The sequence below is a fragment of the Lampetra fluviatilis genome, chromosome 5 (genome assembly GCF_964198595.1).
Source record: "Lampetra fluviatilis chromosome 5, kcLamFluv1.1, whole genome shotgun sequence".
In the NCBI taxonomy this organism is placed as follows: domain Eukaryota; kingdom Metazoa; phylum Chordata; class Hyperoartia; order Petromyzontiformes; family Petromyzontidae; genus Lampetra; species Lampetra fluviatilis.
In genome coordinates this window covers 15,278,421-15,296,199 of record NC_136279.1, presented here as the reverse complement: position 1 = coordinate 15,296,199, position 17,779 = coordinate 15,278,421, and the positions used below count along the sequence as shown (strand labels likewise).

The 17,779-nt window shown below is 40.5% G+C and overlaps 1 protein-coding gene across 1 annotated transcript; it reads left to right on the top strand.

Annotated features, from left to right (window-relative positions):
• Window positions 1-4,822: 4,822 nt before the first annotated feature.
• Window positions 4,823-13,932, top strand: UBE2S (ubiquitin conjugating enzyme E2 S). Its single transcript, XM_078856208.1, has 4 exons — window positions 4,823-4,904; window positions 10,184-10,331; window positions 11,312-11,502; window positions 12,208-13,932. Exons 1-4 carry the CDS (start codon window positions 4,896-4,898, stop codon window positions 12,469-12,471), a joined length of 612 nt encoding a protein of 203 aa, XP_078712334.1. The 5' UTR covers window positions 4,823-4,895; the 3' UTR covers window positions 12,472-13,932.
• Window positions 13,933-17,779: the final 3,847 nt, after the last annotated feature.

Sequence of the window (17,779 nt, the reverse complement as noted above, 5' to 3'; positions counted from 1 at the left end):
CACACAACCTATGTTTTAAGTGCGCATAGCCCGAATTTGAGCTGGTGTGTTTACAAATGCCTGGGCCGATTTTTCGTCCCAGTCCATCACTGGATCCACGTCTATTCAGTAGCTCCCAGTATTTCCCAATATTCCTCCTCCACACATCCAGCATGAGGAAGACACAGTCAATCTTATAGCAAAGCTGCAATATACGCACTGAACCTGCTGTAGGATTCTGATTTTTTTCAAAAATGGCCCGTGCTCACCTTACATGATTACGACACCCACTGTGGTCTGAGTTTAAACCATGCAACTTCTCAGAGTCGTGGTGTTGGGAGAATGGGTCTTGTCAGCAGCAACAAACTATTTTATCGCCAATGACACCACCGACCTTATGTGGTCTGGTTCCTACGTAACTTGCTTCTCTCATGTCGTTCTACACTCCTTCTTGCCTTCTTCGTTCACAATCCCAGCTGTCCCTGTCTGTTCCCCTTCCAGTTGTGCCGAATCATGATTCTGTTCTTTCTCACTTCTGGTCCCCTTACACTGGAACAAACAGCCTCACTACATCGAATACTCAGCCTTACTGTCTATTTTTCGTTCTTCTTTTAAAACTCACTTATTTTCCCTCACTTACCCAAACTCCCCTTCACCCCTCTCTTCCCCATCATTAATACCATCCTCTTTCTCAACTTCCATCCCCATACATCACTCACTCATCATTAATCATTCATTGTTACTATCATCATTGTTAAGTTCACGCATCATCATCATATTCATGTACGACCATCAACTCATCTCATCACACTATCTTGCTGTACAATCTCTTTTTTGCTTAAGGCGCTGGATTACAATAAGACAAGATAACCAACCACCAGTCAACCAAGTTTCGACCTGCAGCCTTGGTATGCACGGGTTCTATTGAACTTAGCTATGAGGCCAGATGGGACATCCATGGTATTCTAAACTGTACGTGCAGACATGTGTACACTAACATATTGTGGAGGATTTCCCTCTGACTCGACTGGATGGACGGCTGAGAGCACACTGTGGAGTGGCATTCAGGATTGTGTCTGCCATAAGGCAGATTCTATTTAAAAAACTGAATTTAGTGATGAAAACAAACGTATCTCTGTGTCTAAAGAATAACGTTTTAAATCGGTGAATATTGTCTGCTATGACAAATGGATCAGAAAGATGAACATTGAAAAAGAAAATGGAACACAATCTGAAAAGTTTGTGATACATACTTGAGTGAGACATAAAAAAATAACACGTGAATCAGAGAACAAACATAAATTCGAGACATCATTTATTATCATGGAAAATACGAGGCTTTGGGGAGGACACCACAGGTATATATGACAACTGAATGGCAGCAAAATAATAAAACACACCAGAGAGGTCACCTACCACGGAAATGGAACAATGGGATCAGCTCATGAGCAGGAGTGAGACGGATTATGGCATTATGTGACCGTGTGGGATGGTGTCAGCATGAGGAGACCTTCATCCAGCAGTGGATTGATCATGGCTGCTGATATTTTCAAATGTTTGTGAATTTTACTATTGCTACTAACTTTATGGCCTCACTGAATTTCTCCACTATGTGCTTCCCACCACCCTTAGTCTTTCTGCAAGTGTTATAAATCTTAAAATGTCATGGCAAGTCTAGAATCAGTGTCTTCAGTAAAAAATGCACTTGGATTGTTTGTCAGTAAAAACAATTGTGAAAGCGGCAAACATAGACTGTTCGTGGTCATAATACCATTTACAGTACCAACAGAACAGAACTCGGTTTGGTCATCCTATTAGCCTTGAAACCAGTTACTGCGATTCCAAAATCTTCCTGTCAGCTGTAGATTCCCGTAGAGTTGAGTTACAGACTAACTGAAATTTGGTCTGGAGATTATAACTATGTTGATTCAACAGCGCAAAGTGCAAATGCAACGATGATTCTACAGCTGCTGACTAGTGTAATTCCATAACAAAAAAGCATTATAAACTGAAAGACAAGTTTGTTTTTCGAGAACAATATGCCACCCAAACGGCGCCCAAACTTCAATCTCTAATCCACAAATCCTGGGATAACACTTTTAAAATAAATGTTGTCTCTCACTGTCATTATCATCATCAGCCACTGTTAATCCCATGCTGGGTTAAGGCCTCCTCATGCTGTCGACATAAGCTGAGTTTACATATCAACAGAGGAATTTAGCATATTGACGCGAAAGAACTGCATCTACCCTACTACCATACAATAAACCGATGTAAAAAAAACGAAGTATAAACTACATCAATATAATCAATATACTCAATATACTCTCCAATAAGCTGAGTTTACATATCAATAAAAGAATGTAGCATATTGACGCTAAAGAACTGCTTCTACCCTACTACCTTACAATAAACCGATGTGAAAAAAAAACTAAGTATAAACTACATCAATATAATCAATGTACTCAATATACTCTCAGCTCAGCTTATTGGAGAGCACATTGATTATATTGATGTAGTAATAGGTTCATACCCTTTTATCTGGCACAAAAACTGACACCTTTGTGCATATCATTATCAGAGTTTGCATCTTTTTTGTTTGCATTTTGACTGCTTGTGTTGTGGTTATTGCAAACATGATCCCTTGCATAAAGGTGTCAGTTTTTGTGCCAGATAAAAGGGTAAAAACCTATTAATATATCTTGCTACTGGCAAAGGAGGTCTCATAGTATATTGATGTATTTTATATTTTAGTTTTTAATGGGTTCACTATATAGTAGTCATTATATAGTGTAGTGTATACCCAGTTACTTGATGTTAATAGCTCAGCTTATTGGAGAGTATATTGAGTACATTGATAATATTGATGTAGTTTATACCTATTTTTTCACATCGGTTTATTGTATGGTAGTAGGGTAGAAGCAGTTTTTTAGCGTCAATATGCCAAATTCCTCTGTTGATATGTAAACTCCTTTGTCAAAGCGCTCTGCTCCTCCCACCCAGCTTAAAATACGCTGCCAAGCTTAGCGGTGTTCATTAGGACGCTGTCTTTGCGACAGCTCTGTTCTTCACCTGAGGACGGCTGCTTGTGTTGTGGCCGAAACGTCGTGAGAATTGTATTATGTTTTTTCATTTTATTATTTCCCTTCTACGTGACTTTACCGAAAGATCCAAGAATATGAATCCCTGCAGTCACGAAAGCTTTAAATCGAAAAACTTTATACAGTACTGTTATTTATTTTGTCCAATGGTGTTTACTCAATACTTTATTTTCATCAGAGCTAAATGTATTTGAGATACAGTGTGACAAAACGCTGCATTAACACTGGTCCCCTAATTATATCTAACCTGGTTTTAGAACTGTTTCATAAAGATGAACAATGTAATTAACAACACTAACGTATCACCATTTTTATGTTATGAACGAGGATAATGCCCAAAACATCATCACCTATTGTTTACGATTAAGGCCACAGGGTTGTTGTGAGATGTGCCTTTGCACCACTGCAAAAGTACAGGATCACCAAATTGTAGTGTCACCCAATGTTGTTATAACAATGAAATTCAAAATTCACAGGAATGTAAAACTCTATCAACCTACTGTATATTTATGCGTGACACATCCCTACTTAGGTTTTTTTTATCCATCTATTTGTGGTGGAATTGGCCCCATTTCGTGTGACGAGCACATTTTAAACATTCTTATTTTTTCCAACTTTTACATCTCGTGTTTATATATAGAGACAGCACATGGTCTTTCGGGCACCCGTTAACAACAACATGCAAGAAATTATGGCTTTTGCCAAGTTCTGACACATGTACAGTATATCCAGAGATGTTTACTTAGAATAAGAGCACAGATGTATTGTTTGTAAATTCCTGTTTGGTACACTTCACAAATTATACTTCCATGAAACGATTTGTAATCAGCCCTCATCTTGCCTAACACTGTGGCCTTAACAGGAAAAATACACAATTGGCGACGTTTCAGGAAATGGCCCTTCTTCTTAGCACATGGAGGAGGGCAGAGAGACTGAGTTAATCAGGGTTGGAGAGATAAATATATAAAAAAAAAGTTTCCTCATGAACAGTTTCAAATTGGTATATCAATAGTTAGCTATTAGTTGTTTCCATGGACACATGTAAGACATTTCACTCTTCGGTAACTCCTTAGGTGACAATAACGTTTGCGGTTCCAATATCTTTATGTGGCCAGTAACAGTGGTGCAATAGCCATTTCAAATGAGTGGGCTGTCGAGTAATTCACCCTTATTTAGCAATATAAATTGATGGGTACTATTAAATATATTTGTATCACCTTCGGTGATTACCTTCAGTGAAACAAATATCTGCTCTAATAAGGACATTTCCTTAACACACCCATCAACAACAAAGTGGCCTTAAATGAAATATAGATAATCTGCGACATTTACGGTTAATGCGGGTTGGAGAGAGTACTTAACACCATGGGGCCTGATGAGACTCAAACTAAAAACAAGTGGATTCTGATCGGTTTTTAAAAAGGGCATAAAAATTTGTTGCAGTTGCATAATAGTATAGCTGATCAATGCATCGAACACTGCCCCCCAAAGCCCCTCCCCTCACCCCCCCATCCCCTTCCCAAACCGAAGCGGCTGAATCATTTGAATCTCGCGGCCACGCCTTGCGAGAGGGGGAGGGGCCCGACCCCCACCCAATCAAAGAGCGCGGTGGCAGCGTCAGACGCTCGCTGATTGGCTGGTTCGTAAAAAGCGCGACCGTTGGTCGAGGGCGGGACGAACGGCGTGGCCCCGCCCCCAACACGCCCCGACACGCCCCCTTGCCCCCACGCCCCCCCCCCGCACCTCTCCCCCCTCTCTCTCTCACTCCGCACGGCACCGAGAGCGAGGAGAGCTGCAGGCATCTCTCCGGCGAGAATGTCCTCGGTAAGCCCCCCCCCCATCCCTACTCCTTTGCCTTATGTGCGCAGGCGTTGATGTTTGTACGAAGGAGGAGGCTTCAGTTGCTCCTTCCTCCGATGTTTCGGCTGCGGCGTGGGGGGATAAACGCGAGGTGCTTGCAGGCCGCTGACGCCGCCGATACCAGGCACGGGGGCCGATGCTTTGCCCGGCTTCTTCCGCCCGCCGTTAGCGTCGTTTGCTCGCGGACGTCCGCCGGGGGTTTATGAAGGCGACCGTACGGTGTTGTGAGCGAGCGAGTCGGAGCCGTGTGCGGTGTTTTTGAGAGGTGGGGATGTGCGGCTCTCCGTGCGCCGACCGTGGTGTCCTCCTTTTGTTGCGTGCGGCCTTGCCGCTCGACTGTACCCAGTGGGGGCTTTACAGTGCGGCGACACACACACGGGTTCATTTCGCTGCTGCGCCCCTTCGGTGTTACCGATTGTTTGTGCAGCTCCACGACATCGTGGATGTAATGAAAGCGCTACGTGGACGAGGTGCTGGAGTGGTGATGCGGTGTTTGGCGTTGCTGCCTTTGCGCCCCGCGGAACTGGGGCCCCCCGAGTTGGCATTGAGTGGGTGGGCGATTTGCGAACCGTGCGGAGCCAAGTGGTGTGAAGTATGGTCACAATACCCCCACGGACGTGTGACACGGCTTGGGAGGACTTCATCCACGAGTTGATTGATGAAGGCCGTCAATAATGTTAGGCATAAACAATTTACACGTCATTTAACACCGGCAACTTCGGTTAGCACGGGTTGGCTACGTACGATGCGAAATAAGTTCAATATGCATTTAAATGGCAATGTGTTTGCTAAAGTAAAGGAGAGCAGTGTTTTACGACCGATAGGACCGTGTGCTTGCTCATCTTAAGTCATTAAGGACAACCACTGTTGACTTACTACATAATTGTGCGAATTTTATCTACTCCGGAGGGATGATTTCCCGAGTTTGACCCTCGACGGAAATTGTAACTCAACCATCCATGCGCTCACAAACCAAATTATAACATTTTAATGCAGAGGTATGCGGCGTAGGGAATGTAGTGTTATAGTTGTAAATTGTAACATTGACGGTCGTAATGAAGGAACCAGCGTGGTCAAATATGATCACCGCGTGAGGAGGGATTCATTAAGCAGTGGATTGCCAAAGGCCTGAAAGTTATACTCGTAAAGCTTCTATGGGATGTATAATCCTATAACAGTCTGTTAAGAGAAAGGTCGGAGGTATAAATAAAGCCGAGGTGCAAAGTCAATTGCACAAATATTGAGTAGTCCAACAATTTGGTGCAGAAAACAATGATAAACATGAACAGTAAAGGTAAGGACAGTGAATTAATAGAATAAGCGAGGCAAAATCGCACGACAATGTATATAGTTAAGCATTTTAAATCGAAAAACATTACCTTCATATGAAAATGTTATTTTCAAAGACTGCTTTTGAAAACATTTCGTCATGCTCGCAGGCAGCAACGACAGAAATGTGTTATTTTTTCCCTCCCCGTAAACAATCAGACCATCCAGTAGTACAGTCTGTGCAGTAATAATAAATACATGGAATTTACACACTGGGCAATTACTGTGTCACTTTGATGAGCGTTGACATGAAGGTTAACAGAGAAACATTGCCTATTCATGACAGTAATATAAATATTGTACTCTATTTCAAATAATGGTAGGTTGTATGTAATTGTTTTTTTACAGTCACGTGAAATGTATACTCATGGTGTCAACATTATCTTAAATGACCATACGAACATTCATTTAGCAATATGAACCAATCCCATTCCTTCCACTGCAAGTAATCAAAATGTATTTTAAATTCGCTATTTTAGTCGATATCACAAAACTTCATGAAGACGGCTCGGGTACGCTGCAATTCTAGGTAAGCTAGAAAGGCTATCATATAAACAGATTAAGGGGAAACATAACCCACAAAACACTGACTGAACACTGATTGCATGCTAATTAAGTGCGCGGTAGGATGTTTTGTGTAAAGTTCCCTGATAATAATGTGATGGAAATTTAAGATGCCCTTATTCATATTCGGAAGTGTAAGACAGCGTAAATAAATTTGACTCGCATATAGGCCCTAGAAATTCCTCGTGGGCAAGTGGAGTCATACGGCAAACCTCTCCTATTTGCAAATTATTTGTAAAAAAAAAAGTCACAAATATCTTTTTGGCCACCGTGTCGCGGGTGTGCATTACACAGACGCACATACTCAATAATGTACTTAACAAATTAAAAGCAACACATCTATGTGACCATTGAAAAGGTTTGTCATCGGTGTATAAAACCTGCTGTGATATGGATCGGTCATCGACCTTGACAAAGACAAAAAACATCTGAAAAGTGCAAATAAGCATGATAAGGTGGATGTTTGGAAATTACAGAGACGCAAACAGAAGAATACATGTGTTAGACAACATACACAAGTTAGAGATCTCGTATTGACTTGAGAAAAGTAATCAGGCTTGATAGTATCCTCGATACTGCTGATGCCTTCGTACAATTTTTAAAAGCTGAACTCTTTCATGGTACGAATGTGTCTTTAAACAGTGTAAATGCAGCCTGGTAACGGTCAGTATGTTTGTATATATTGTCACATCCGGACCGCGGAGTGTTGGTGACAACAACTTTTGCCTTTCATTCACCTTTTCCTGTCGTTCACAACAGCCCTTAAGCTTTAACAACAACCTTAAGCTGCTTTTGACATGTTAAATAACTTCGTCGGTTTGGTCTTGTGAACGTACCAAAAAAAATCGTAACGCATATACACAGCCATTAAACTAGTAAAATGTGTTTTAAGCCTTTTTAAATTGACATGTTGATGAGGCAGAGGTCTGGTGGATGCCGTTAAATTGGGTGTCATTTACATTGGCAGTGTCATTCTAACCTGGCAGTGTTCCAGTTTAGAGCAGCTAAAACAGGTGTGAGGTCATTGAATGAGTTTATGCCATTCAGCAAAGCCTTATGGAGCATTTCTTTCGTCCACAAATCCATGGCAAGAGTTCAATCTAGATTTGAAGTTTTCGTGACTGCAGGGATCCATACTCTTTGGTTCTTTCGGTAAAGTTACGACCGTTGTCCCACCTGATGACGGACACTTGTGCTGCGCCCGAAACGTCGTGATTTCATTTATTTTATATCTACGTGACTTTACCGAGAGAACCAAAGAGCATGGCAAGAGTTGTCTTTTAGACCTACTTAACTGCAAGACTAGCTCATTATATAATATATTTTATTTCATTTTAGAGCAGTTTCCCCCCCCCCCCGTTTTATTGCAATTATATGTTTGGTGTCATGTCATGATACTATATTGAATAGCTAACGGAAGTGGATACTACAGAGCTATCTCCAAGATCCCTTGGAAGTACAGGTGACCCCTCCCGCACCTTCGACCTCATAGGTTTTTGGACGACGGTCGTAAGTCGAGCCGTCATAAGCCGAACCCTCATTTCCAATTGGCGCAATGTTATACAAGGGGGTTCCGTTCCTGGAAACCCATTACTGTACATACCATAGCAATACAAACATGTACCACGAAAATAAATGAAAACCTTAACAAACATTTATTGTAACTTAACTTTTAGAAATATTTACTCGGTAAAAACAAACACATTTGAAAATTTGTAAGTCTTTTCTGTATATGCATCATATTTCCTCTTAGTCGTAGTGAAAGGCGAATATATTTAAAAAATTTGAAGAAATTTGACAAAAAAGTTAATACCGTTGTGAAAGAGATGCGTTCACTCTAGGCGCAGCTGCAGACTATACTGTACATATGCATACGGCAGAAGAGCAAAGCAGCGCCATCAGGCGACGAGTCTGTGCATGACTCGGCGTCGGGAGCAGTCGTTAGGCGGTCGTAGATACGAGTTTTGTGTGGGTCTTACTACAAGAAAGGTCGTAAAAGTGGGGGATCGCAAATCGAGCCGTCATAAGTCGGGGGTCACCTGTAACCTCTGGTGCATACAGCAGGGGGCAGCATTTTATTGGCCGCTCGTTTGTATGGCAGTGACACCAATATATAAACTAAAACAACTACACTTTTTTTTATTTTACCAGGTAAGGCCCACTGAGTTATATAGCTCTTTTTCAGAAGCGACCTGGCCACAACTGAAAGCTCAGCGAAGTGGCTCATGTGGACATTTATAGCAGCCAAATAGTCTAAAACGCTTGTTTCTAAATGTGAATGGAAAAACCGAAGAATCCGAAGAAAATAGCCACGCGACCATGGGGAGAACATGCAAACGCCAAATATACCGACATGAGGGTTGGGTTTGAATCCACAACCTCCTGCATATCAGGCAAGGGAGTTAACATATCTGATGCTATGTTTTCTTCGAGCTGAAATGCATCCAAACTGTGTGCAGAACCAAATTTAACATGATGGCGTTTTCTCTGCATCATTGGTGACCAGGCTGAGATGATTTCCTGAGTTAAAAGCCACACAAGGTACAAATATGAGATGGACTATCAGAGCACAGCGTATGTGCACGAGTAATATCGGATTGACTTGCGTATGACATTGCGGTAGGTGTCAATCTAAAATACAGGATTTCTAAGTGGAAGCAATAACTAATGAAGAATAAAACCCATGAAATAAAACTGAATATTACATGCATCATGCTCTAACTAGAAAACCAGAATTATTGATTAAAAATGTTAACAAGCACAACTCAAATTGGAAAATTACCTGAAAATTCCTCAATTGGGATTCCACGGAGCTATCGTCACCACTATCGGCAGACTAATGCCCATATGCAGGCCAGGTGCCAAGTCACCTTGTGCCGACAGGGATAGCAGCCACTGGGGCTGCCCTTCGAAATATTTGAGATGTGATGTAAAGAACGACGTGGCGCTCCAGTGTAAAGGGCGCTACAGCAAATACAAATCATGATTGATTGGGTGATGTGATGTCACTTGGCCTTGGGCAATGTTGTTAAGCGTGAGCTTAATTTTGTGCCAGCATAATTTCTCAATTGCACCAAAAGGTTATTTAATTGTATAGACCTGCATTCTTTTCATATACAGTCATAAGTTGTTTTTAGCTTTTGTTAGATACATTTTATTGCCATTTGTTGGTAGTTCCACAGATTAATTACATTGTATTTAATTGATGATATAGCTCAGGATCTCGGATGCTTCCATTGCGTAAACCATTCACCAACAATAAAAGTAAAATCCTTTAAAAAATTGCAAGAAATGCACCTTAACAAAAGTATAACATAAAACATACTGTTATGTATTTCGCTTGTTTCCAGGTGTCCAATGTGGAAAATCTGCCTCCACACGTTATTCGGCAAGTGTGGAAGGAGGTGACGGAGCTGGCACGAGAGCCTCCAGAGGGCATCAAAGTCTACCTAAATGAGGATGACATCACAGATGTGCAGGCTACAATAGAGGGTCCAGGTATAGACTTCCTCTTCATCAGACAGGATGCATATGAAATACTCACTGCTGTGACTATTTTGACAAGCAATGGATTTCATCTAATTAGAACACTCAACATAATTTTTTTATAGAAGTTGAGTAGCTTTCCAATTTCCAAAACAATAATTTCTGTGTAACAACCGGCAGATATCAGTCCACTACTCTAGTCCTTTAGTTTTGCAGGGTTCATTTTGAGCTGTCTATGATTGAGCAGTTTTTTTGTGTTCACAGCATCCTAAGTGGCAGTGATTAAGGCTATGAATTAATGCAATCGTAAAAGAAATAATATTTTTGTTATCCTGGTTGCGATTTTTTTCCCCATCTTATTTTCAAACCGATATTAATTTAATAAGCAGACTTGTTCGCACATGGGTCAATTAACTGGAACAAACTTTGTTTGGTTCCTATAAATGCTCAGTTCTGTTAGCAACGCATAATTATACTTTATGGAAATGAGAGATGGTGATTTTCATGATACGTTTTCATCATTGTGAACATTTTATGTTTGCATTTTTTGGGAATTCATTGGTTTAAAAGAATACTTTGTTGTGCTGGAAATTAAATGATTTGCAGATTTTTTTGTTACATTGACTTTCAGTGCAAATTGCAGTGAGACAATTTTCAACTATCCAGACTAGGGCTCATCCCTTTGTTTGGCTTGCCAGACTTTTAAAGTATTTTTTTCTGAATAGGTACTGTAAATATTAGGCGTAAATGACATGTATCAATTTCGAGCTGTTTTGTTGTATTTTGAACGCACTTTGAATGTTTAATTTTTATTATGGCAAAATACGTATGACGATTTTAATATTCGGTATGTATATTAGGTTAAATTGTATTTTTAAAATCACTAATCATTACTATAGTCGTTTTGATGATAATTTATGAAAATTAAGGTTTGTTAGGTTAATATTCTGGATTTTTTTCCCCATTGATGAAATGTGCTACTCTACTCTCAGAGGGCACTCCATATGCAGGTGGCATCTTCCGCATGAAGCTGGTGCTGGGTAAGGACTTCCCGGCATCGCCACCTAAAGCTTACTTTCTCACCAAGATTTTCCACCCCAACGTGAGCAGCAGTGGGGAGATCTGCGTCAATGTGCTCAAGAAGGACTGGAAGGCTGAGCTGGGCATCCGCCATGTCCTGTTGGTGAGTTACATTGCAACATGATTAATAATTTGGCATGTGTGTGATCAAAGTGATGAACTGAAGAGGCAAGTGAGCAGCAACGTACATATTTTACTAAAAGAGTACAGCGTTCAATCAGTACATATTAACTGCCATGGCAAATAAATTTGAGAAAGAAAAAAAATATGCAAAGAAGAATAGAGAAATGCATGCAGGAATCTACTTTGAGGGACATAGAGAACACATGGACCAGAATGTAAATCGGAGATATCACATTTCATTTTAGAAAAATGGGCTTGGGTGGGCACATGGCTATAAGGGATGATGGCATGTGGCTGAGACTGGTCACAATGGCAGCCACAACCTAGAGGATGGAGGATGACCACTGAAGATGGAGTGATGAGATCAGGTCGCACCCAGGGAGGAAGATGCATTGTAGCATCCTAGGACCTTGAAGGATGTAACAACCTGTGGAATCCTGCTCTGGCAGTGGATAGAAAATGAACAATGGTGTGGTGCTTATTTTAACCTTTTATGATATGTTATTGACAATGTAAAGCTTATGAAAAAATAAAATGCACTCCTGTCATGCCACTGGTATAGAATAATGATGTATTTAGTTTATTGTATTTGTCACTCACTGAATGTTGTCAGTACCTTGTTAATGGAAGGTTTTCAATGCATCTTTAAACTGTTGATAATTGATCCTTTTTTCTTTGAATGAAGACGGTGAAGTGCCTGCTGATTCATCCAAACCCCGAGTCTGCGCTGAATGAAGAGGCTGGCCGCCTGTTACTGGAGGCCTATGAGGACTACGCCGCCCATGCCAAGCTGCTGACCGAGATCCATGCCCTGCCAGCCAATGCTGCACCCACAAATGCGGGCCCTGCTGCCGATGGTCCCTCTGCCAAGAAGCATGCTGCCGACAAGGACAAAAAACTTGCTGCCAAGAAGAAAACGGACAAAAAGAGAGCGCTTAAAAGACTCTAGCATGCACCTTCCAGCTTTGTTTGGTGTGTGTATGTGAACATCTTTATACAGTATGGAACTTCGTTTTTTTGCTCTCTTTACCACTGAAGACAAAACATCTCTTGCGTGTACCACCATTGTTCCTTCATTGTCTGTATCGCGGTCAGAAAGTGTGTCGCGAGGACCAGAGGATGGTCTTGGATTATAATTACGATTATGATGTAAGGGCATGTTCAAACAATACTGTGTTGTTCAAATATAAAAAAAAACATTTGAAAGACACCAGTCCGTTGTAGCCCCTACATTTGAAGACCTTTTTATTAGTTTTGAAACACCTCAGTGAAATTTATGAAACCAAATGCATGCATCTGAAAACCTATTTGTATGTTCCCTATTCGTAAAATAATCAGGTAATCAAGATAAATTCTGCACTGAACGGAATAATTAAACAATTGAATTAAATTGCGTAAAAAAATGACTTTTCTGAGCAGGTATCTAACAGTGGTGTGGCAACAAGAATTAAGTTTTTATGTAATCTCTGACCAAAAGTACATGTCGGTTTTGTAATTTTTCTTCCGACTTTTAATTTTTAATTAAATCGCTGATTATAATTAATGTTGAACGGAATTGTAATGAGCTGTAAAATGTAAATCCATAAACTCCCTTAAAATGAAATTGTAGGCTTTCTAATCATTAAATAATTGTTTTTTATGAAGTAGGTTGTAAAATGACAATATGGCTTTAATGCCATGCTTTCATTTGTTTAAATGATTTGCTCATGTTTACATGTTAATATTTGACTAATGAACAAGGGTGCATATTTTGTGTTGGATGTGGTACATATATCCCTTCTAGAGATGTATTGGTCAAATATCACTAATTTTGCTGTTGTGATGTACATGTATAGCTTGACATTGATTAACAATTGTCAACTGGAGTACTGGTTTATTAATCATCGACTCGTCGTTATAGCAAGTGGAAGGGGAAGAGTACTCTGTTCAGTGAAATAATACATTACATATTTTCCAAAACCACTGACATTTCTCTTAACATTGATGCTCTCAATCAATATTACAAGTACCACATCCACAAAATATATTTCACGCAATGCAGAGCTTTGCACCGGTTATTTGCGCATTAAAAAATTTGATTGGAAAATAAAATGACAATGTTAAGTAGCGTACAGCTGTTGAGGGTTTTTAACGGAGCATTTCACGCACTGAAATTGAAATTTACCTTGTTTTAATTTCGGTCTCACGGCATGGCTCGAAATTGCATACTGTACTCCTGGAAAGATCAGTATAGAATGTTGCTTTTATATTTTAAAACTTATGTCAGTACATCCGTAAATGTGTGTACAGTTTTGTCTGAAATTTCTTCTGTGATATTGTACATTTTGTGTAAAGTCGAGGTCTAATGTTTGTAATTGCCACGTGTTAATTTGAATCTTTTAAAACCACATTAAAGTGCATATTTGCTTAAGTAATTTTTCACACAAAGTCACCGCTATCTTGGATGATTAAGTTTTGGTTGTACAGTTGTCATTTTCTAAAGTGGTGGATGAAATAGAACTCAAGTTGTACTTTTATTTATATACGGTGTTTTGACTTTGGCACAATAACGATGTTGAGCATTATTTTCCCAATTGTAGGATTCCAGGCCGAGTCGGCTGATGTCTGCAATATAATTAAACTTCGATAAAAGACGTGTTTCTGGTAAATTACAAGTTAACTAAATTGATCTAAAAACTAAATTTTATCTCCTGTTTTGTGTCTTAGCAAATTGTATGTTAAATTCAGGTAGCCAGAGTGATATCTTAAAAGTTACGTCAATTGGCTTAGTTAACTTAGAATAAAAAATGTCGCCTCTTTACTTAAAAATTCTTAAATATGGTTGAATCGTAACCTCTTAATTAGAGTCATTGTATGTGTTCTGAACTTGATTTGCACCGTGCGTAGCCGACCGTGCTAATCGGAGTTGCCAGCAAAGCAGTTCTAACGAAATGAGTTTTCAATCTAGAATTACTTAAATTTGTATAGATATTCGTTCTGAGGTAAGATGTGAATTCTTCAGTATGAAAACTTTTTTTACGGAAAGACGTCCGTTTGAAAGACTGCAATTACAATTTCTATGTATATTGGTCCAAGGCAATGTGCTATAAGATTGTAGGATTAATGTTTTCTTTAAAAGGCCATGCACACTTTAACATTGCAAATGTGTTGTAAAATGAAACCTTTTGATCGATCTAACGTTGCATTAATTGGGGTTTGGAAATTGGTCGAGGCATTGTGTAATATCTTGTAGCATGAAGTTTATTTGCAGAGCGTGGGTAAATTGCATTGAGCGGCGGGCTATTGAACATCGCTACTATTTAGAGAAGTATTTTAAGCAGCTGTTCCAAAGACTTCCATAGGTTGCGCCTTTCCGTGTCCATTCGTGCATTGTGGAAATTGGTATTATTATTAGCAAAGTAAGTGATTGCCTGCCCGAGCAGTCGCTTGCAGTAGGATCATCGGAGTGGTGTAGGGTAATGTGTGGGCGTGCCAACCTCTCAAGATGTCTGGTCCGCATGAAAGAGTTGATATTACGAAGCTTCCTTCCGTGGAGGCCCTTCCACCAGCAGTGGCATGAGCAAGCAATTGCAGAGTTGCACCTTTACCTTTTAAAATGAGAAACGGAGGGCAAATGTAGCCTATTTTTGTTACCAGGTAAGGCCCACTGAGCTATGTAGCTCTTTTCAGCAACGACCTGGCTATCACTAACGATAACTCAACGAAGTGGCTGTTATGTGGCCATTTATATCGGCCAATTACTCTTGAACGCATGTTGATTCTAAATGTGGAGGGAAAAACCGGGAGGACCTAAAGAAAAATCCACGCGAACACGGGGAGAGACATTGCCAACTCCAAATATACAACTCGGATCGCTGTGTCGTTTGTACGTTAGCGTGTGGAATCCGTGATTTCATTACTAAACTTCCTCTAGAAACGATTAGCATACTCATTTTCGGAACTGGTAATCGTTGAACGGTCCTAGTTTTTTAACTCAGGCGTGTGTAACAAATAGCTTTTGGGAGAAATGTGGGCACGTGGCGGTTAGGGGGCAGGGCAGTACACGTCAACAAACCGTGCGGGCTTGTGTAGGTACAAGTCTATGGTTCTTTGCACAGATTAAGTAGATTTATGTTCGTGCACATTCAGCGTACTTACCGTTTTAGATGGACTTGGCATTTGAGAGTTTTACGATATTAATTGGTGCCTATCTAGAAGTATAAAACGTGGCTCTTCTGGTGATATTAGATTTCTGGCCGAATCAAAAAAATACTGAACTATTAATACTGTCTAAAGGATATAAACCCCACGGCACCTACGCTAGGCAGTGAATGTCCCAGCCTTTTAAATAGATAAGGCTTGAATCTTATTGGCAAATCCGGAGTTAAACATACAATACAATTGTGCACAAAAGCCTCCACAAAGTTTTCAAAATAAGACTTTAACCAATTATATAAATGCCCCTTATTTATGAAATGTTACAAGTTCTAGATTTGAAGCTTTCGTGACTGCAAGGATTCATACTCTTAGGTTTTTTCGGTAAAGTCACGTAGGTAAAAATGATAATAAAATAATAATGAATGAAAATAACTCGATTAAATAACGACGTTTCGGAGGCAAAAGTCTCCGCCTTCAGGTGGGACCGTCACAGCTAAATTTACTGTATCAATGAAGATAAATCCAAGAGACAAGATCTTATTTAAGAAACGTCGTGATTTAATTGAGTTATTTTCATTAATTTTTTCTTTTATTATATATTTTTTACCTACGTGACTTTACCGAAAAAACCTAAGAAAATGTGACAAGTGTCAGGAGTTTTGTGTTTATATTGCAGTTTTGTGGTGGGAGTAATGGTGGAACGGTTTGTGCACTGCGTTACGAATCCAACGACCTGCAATTTGATCGCCTGCTATGGTCCATATCGATGGCGAGACATCTTAAACCAGTCCCGGGGTTCCCATTTTTCACCAACTTGCATTGGACCAGCGTAGTGAAATATGATGACAACCGCCGTTTGCCACTAAGTGGCGGTAACGCCACCACGGCGCTTGTGCCAGACTAGGTGCACCCTGAGGCCTCGTGGAGTATCAAAGGCTCGCTTGCAGGTCTCGGGACGAACCCAGGTGCCATGAGTTGACGACTAAGACGACAGATGCACTACCTGTGCCAAATTGTGTTGTAGCTGCCTGGCGCTCTGCTCGTTGTTGTGAGCGTCGCTCCTCCACTCTCCGCTGTAGGTGGCAGCCTCCAACTGTCCAGGAGCGACTTTCGCGAGCCTCCTCCGCAGAGGGCGATCTTGACCCAGCTGATCGACGTGATCAAACAACCCCTACGACCCATACAGCATGGGAGACTGTTATCCAGCAGCAGTAACTGGACGAGGAGCTAACAAAAATGTTTTAATACCATAAAGTAAGCTCCATGATTATATATTGTAAACCGTATAGAGACATCTTTATATTCACAATGAAACCGCATTGCAGTAAGTGACAAACGAGGAATCGAGATCTCACCAAAGCTGTGACATTGGAAGATATTTTCCAAAAACTGAATTGGTTAAAAATAAAAACGATCAACCTAAATTGAGAAACTGTTAACCATCTCAAATTTACTGACGATACAATCATCACAACAACGGATGATTGAGGAACAACGGAAGAAGAACAGTCGCAGAAGATAATTTAGCGTAGCTTCTAGAATCTAGATACTGACCTCTTATTTCCACGAGGTGGCATAGCCATTGCAGTAATTGACATTTAGATGTCAGTCGTAAACATCCAAAACAAGCCAACCGTTGTGTGTGTAGATGGTAGTGCTGTAACAGGCAATTGCAGAGTTGACTAAAATGTAAAGTACAGTAGTTTAAAACAGTTTCCAATAATGTTGTGGATAGTTGTGTTGTATCCGCTGCTATATTACGAGCCCAGAGACATGAGTTGAATTGCCAGTCACGCCTATCGTCAGTGGCGATTGATATCTAAACCGGTCACCTTCATCAACCCGCACTGACCAGCGTGGTCAATCGTCCCACGCGACTCAGACAGTGTGGCCGATGCCTTCACACCTGGACATCTGTGTTTATAAAGAGCTTCATAGCTCGTCGGATTTCTCCAGTCTAAATAAAGATTCTGAGTCTGATCTTGCAAGTGGTGTTTGCAGAAGAAAGGAGCATGCAATTAAACGTGTATTCTTGAAACACAAAAGCTACCGAAATGTGATCATTTCAGCTTGTAACTCTGCGCGCAGTATTCGTTCACTTTAACGAGAGAACGACTCAC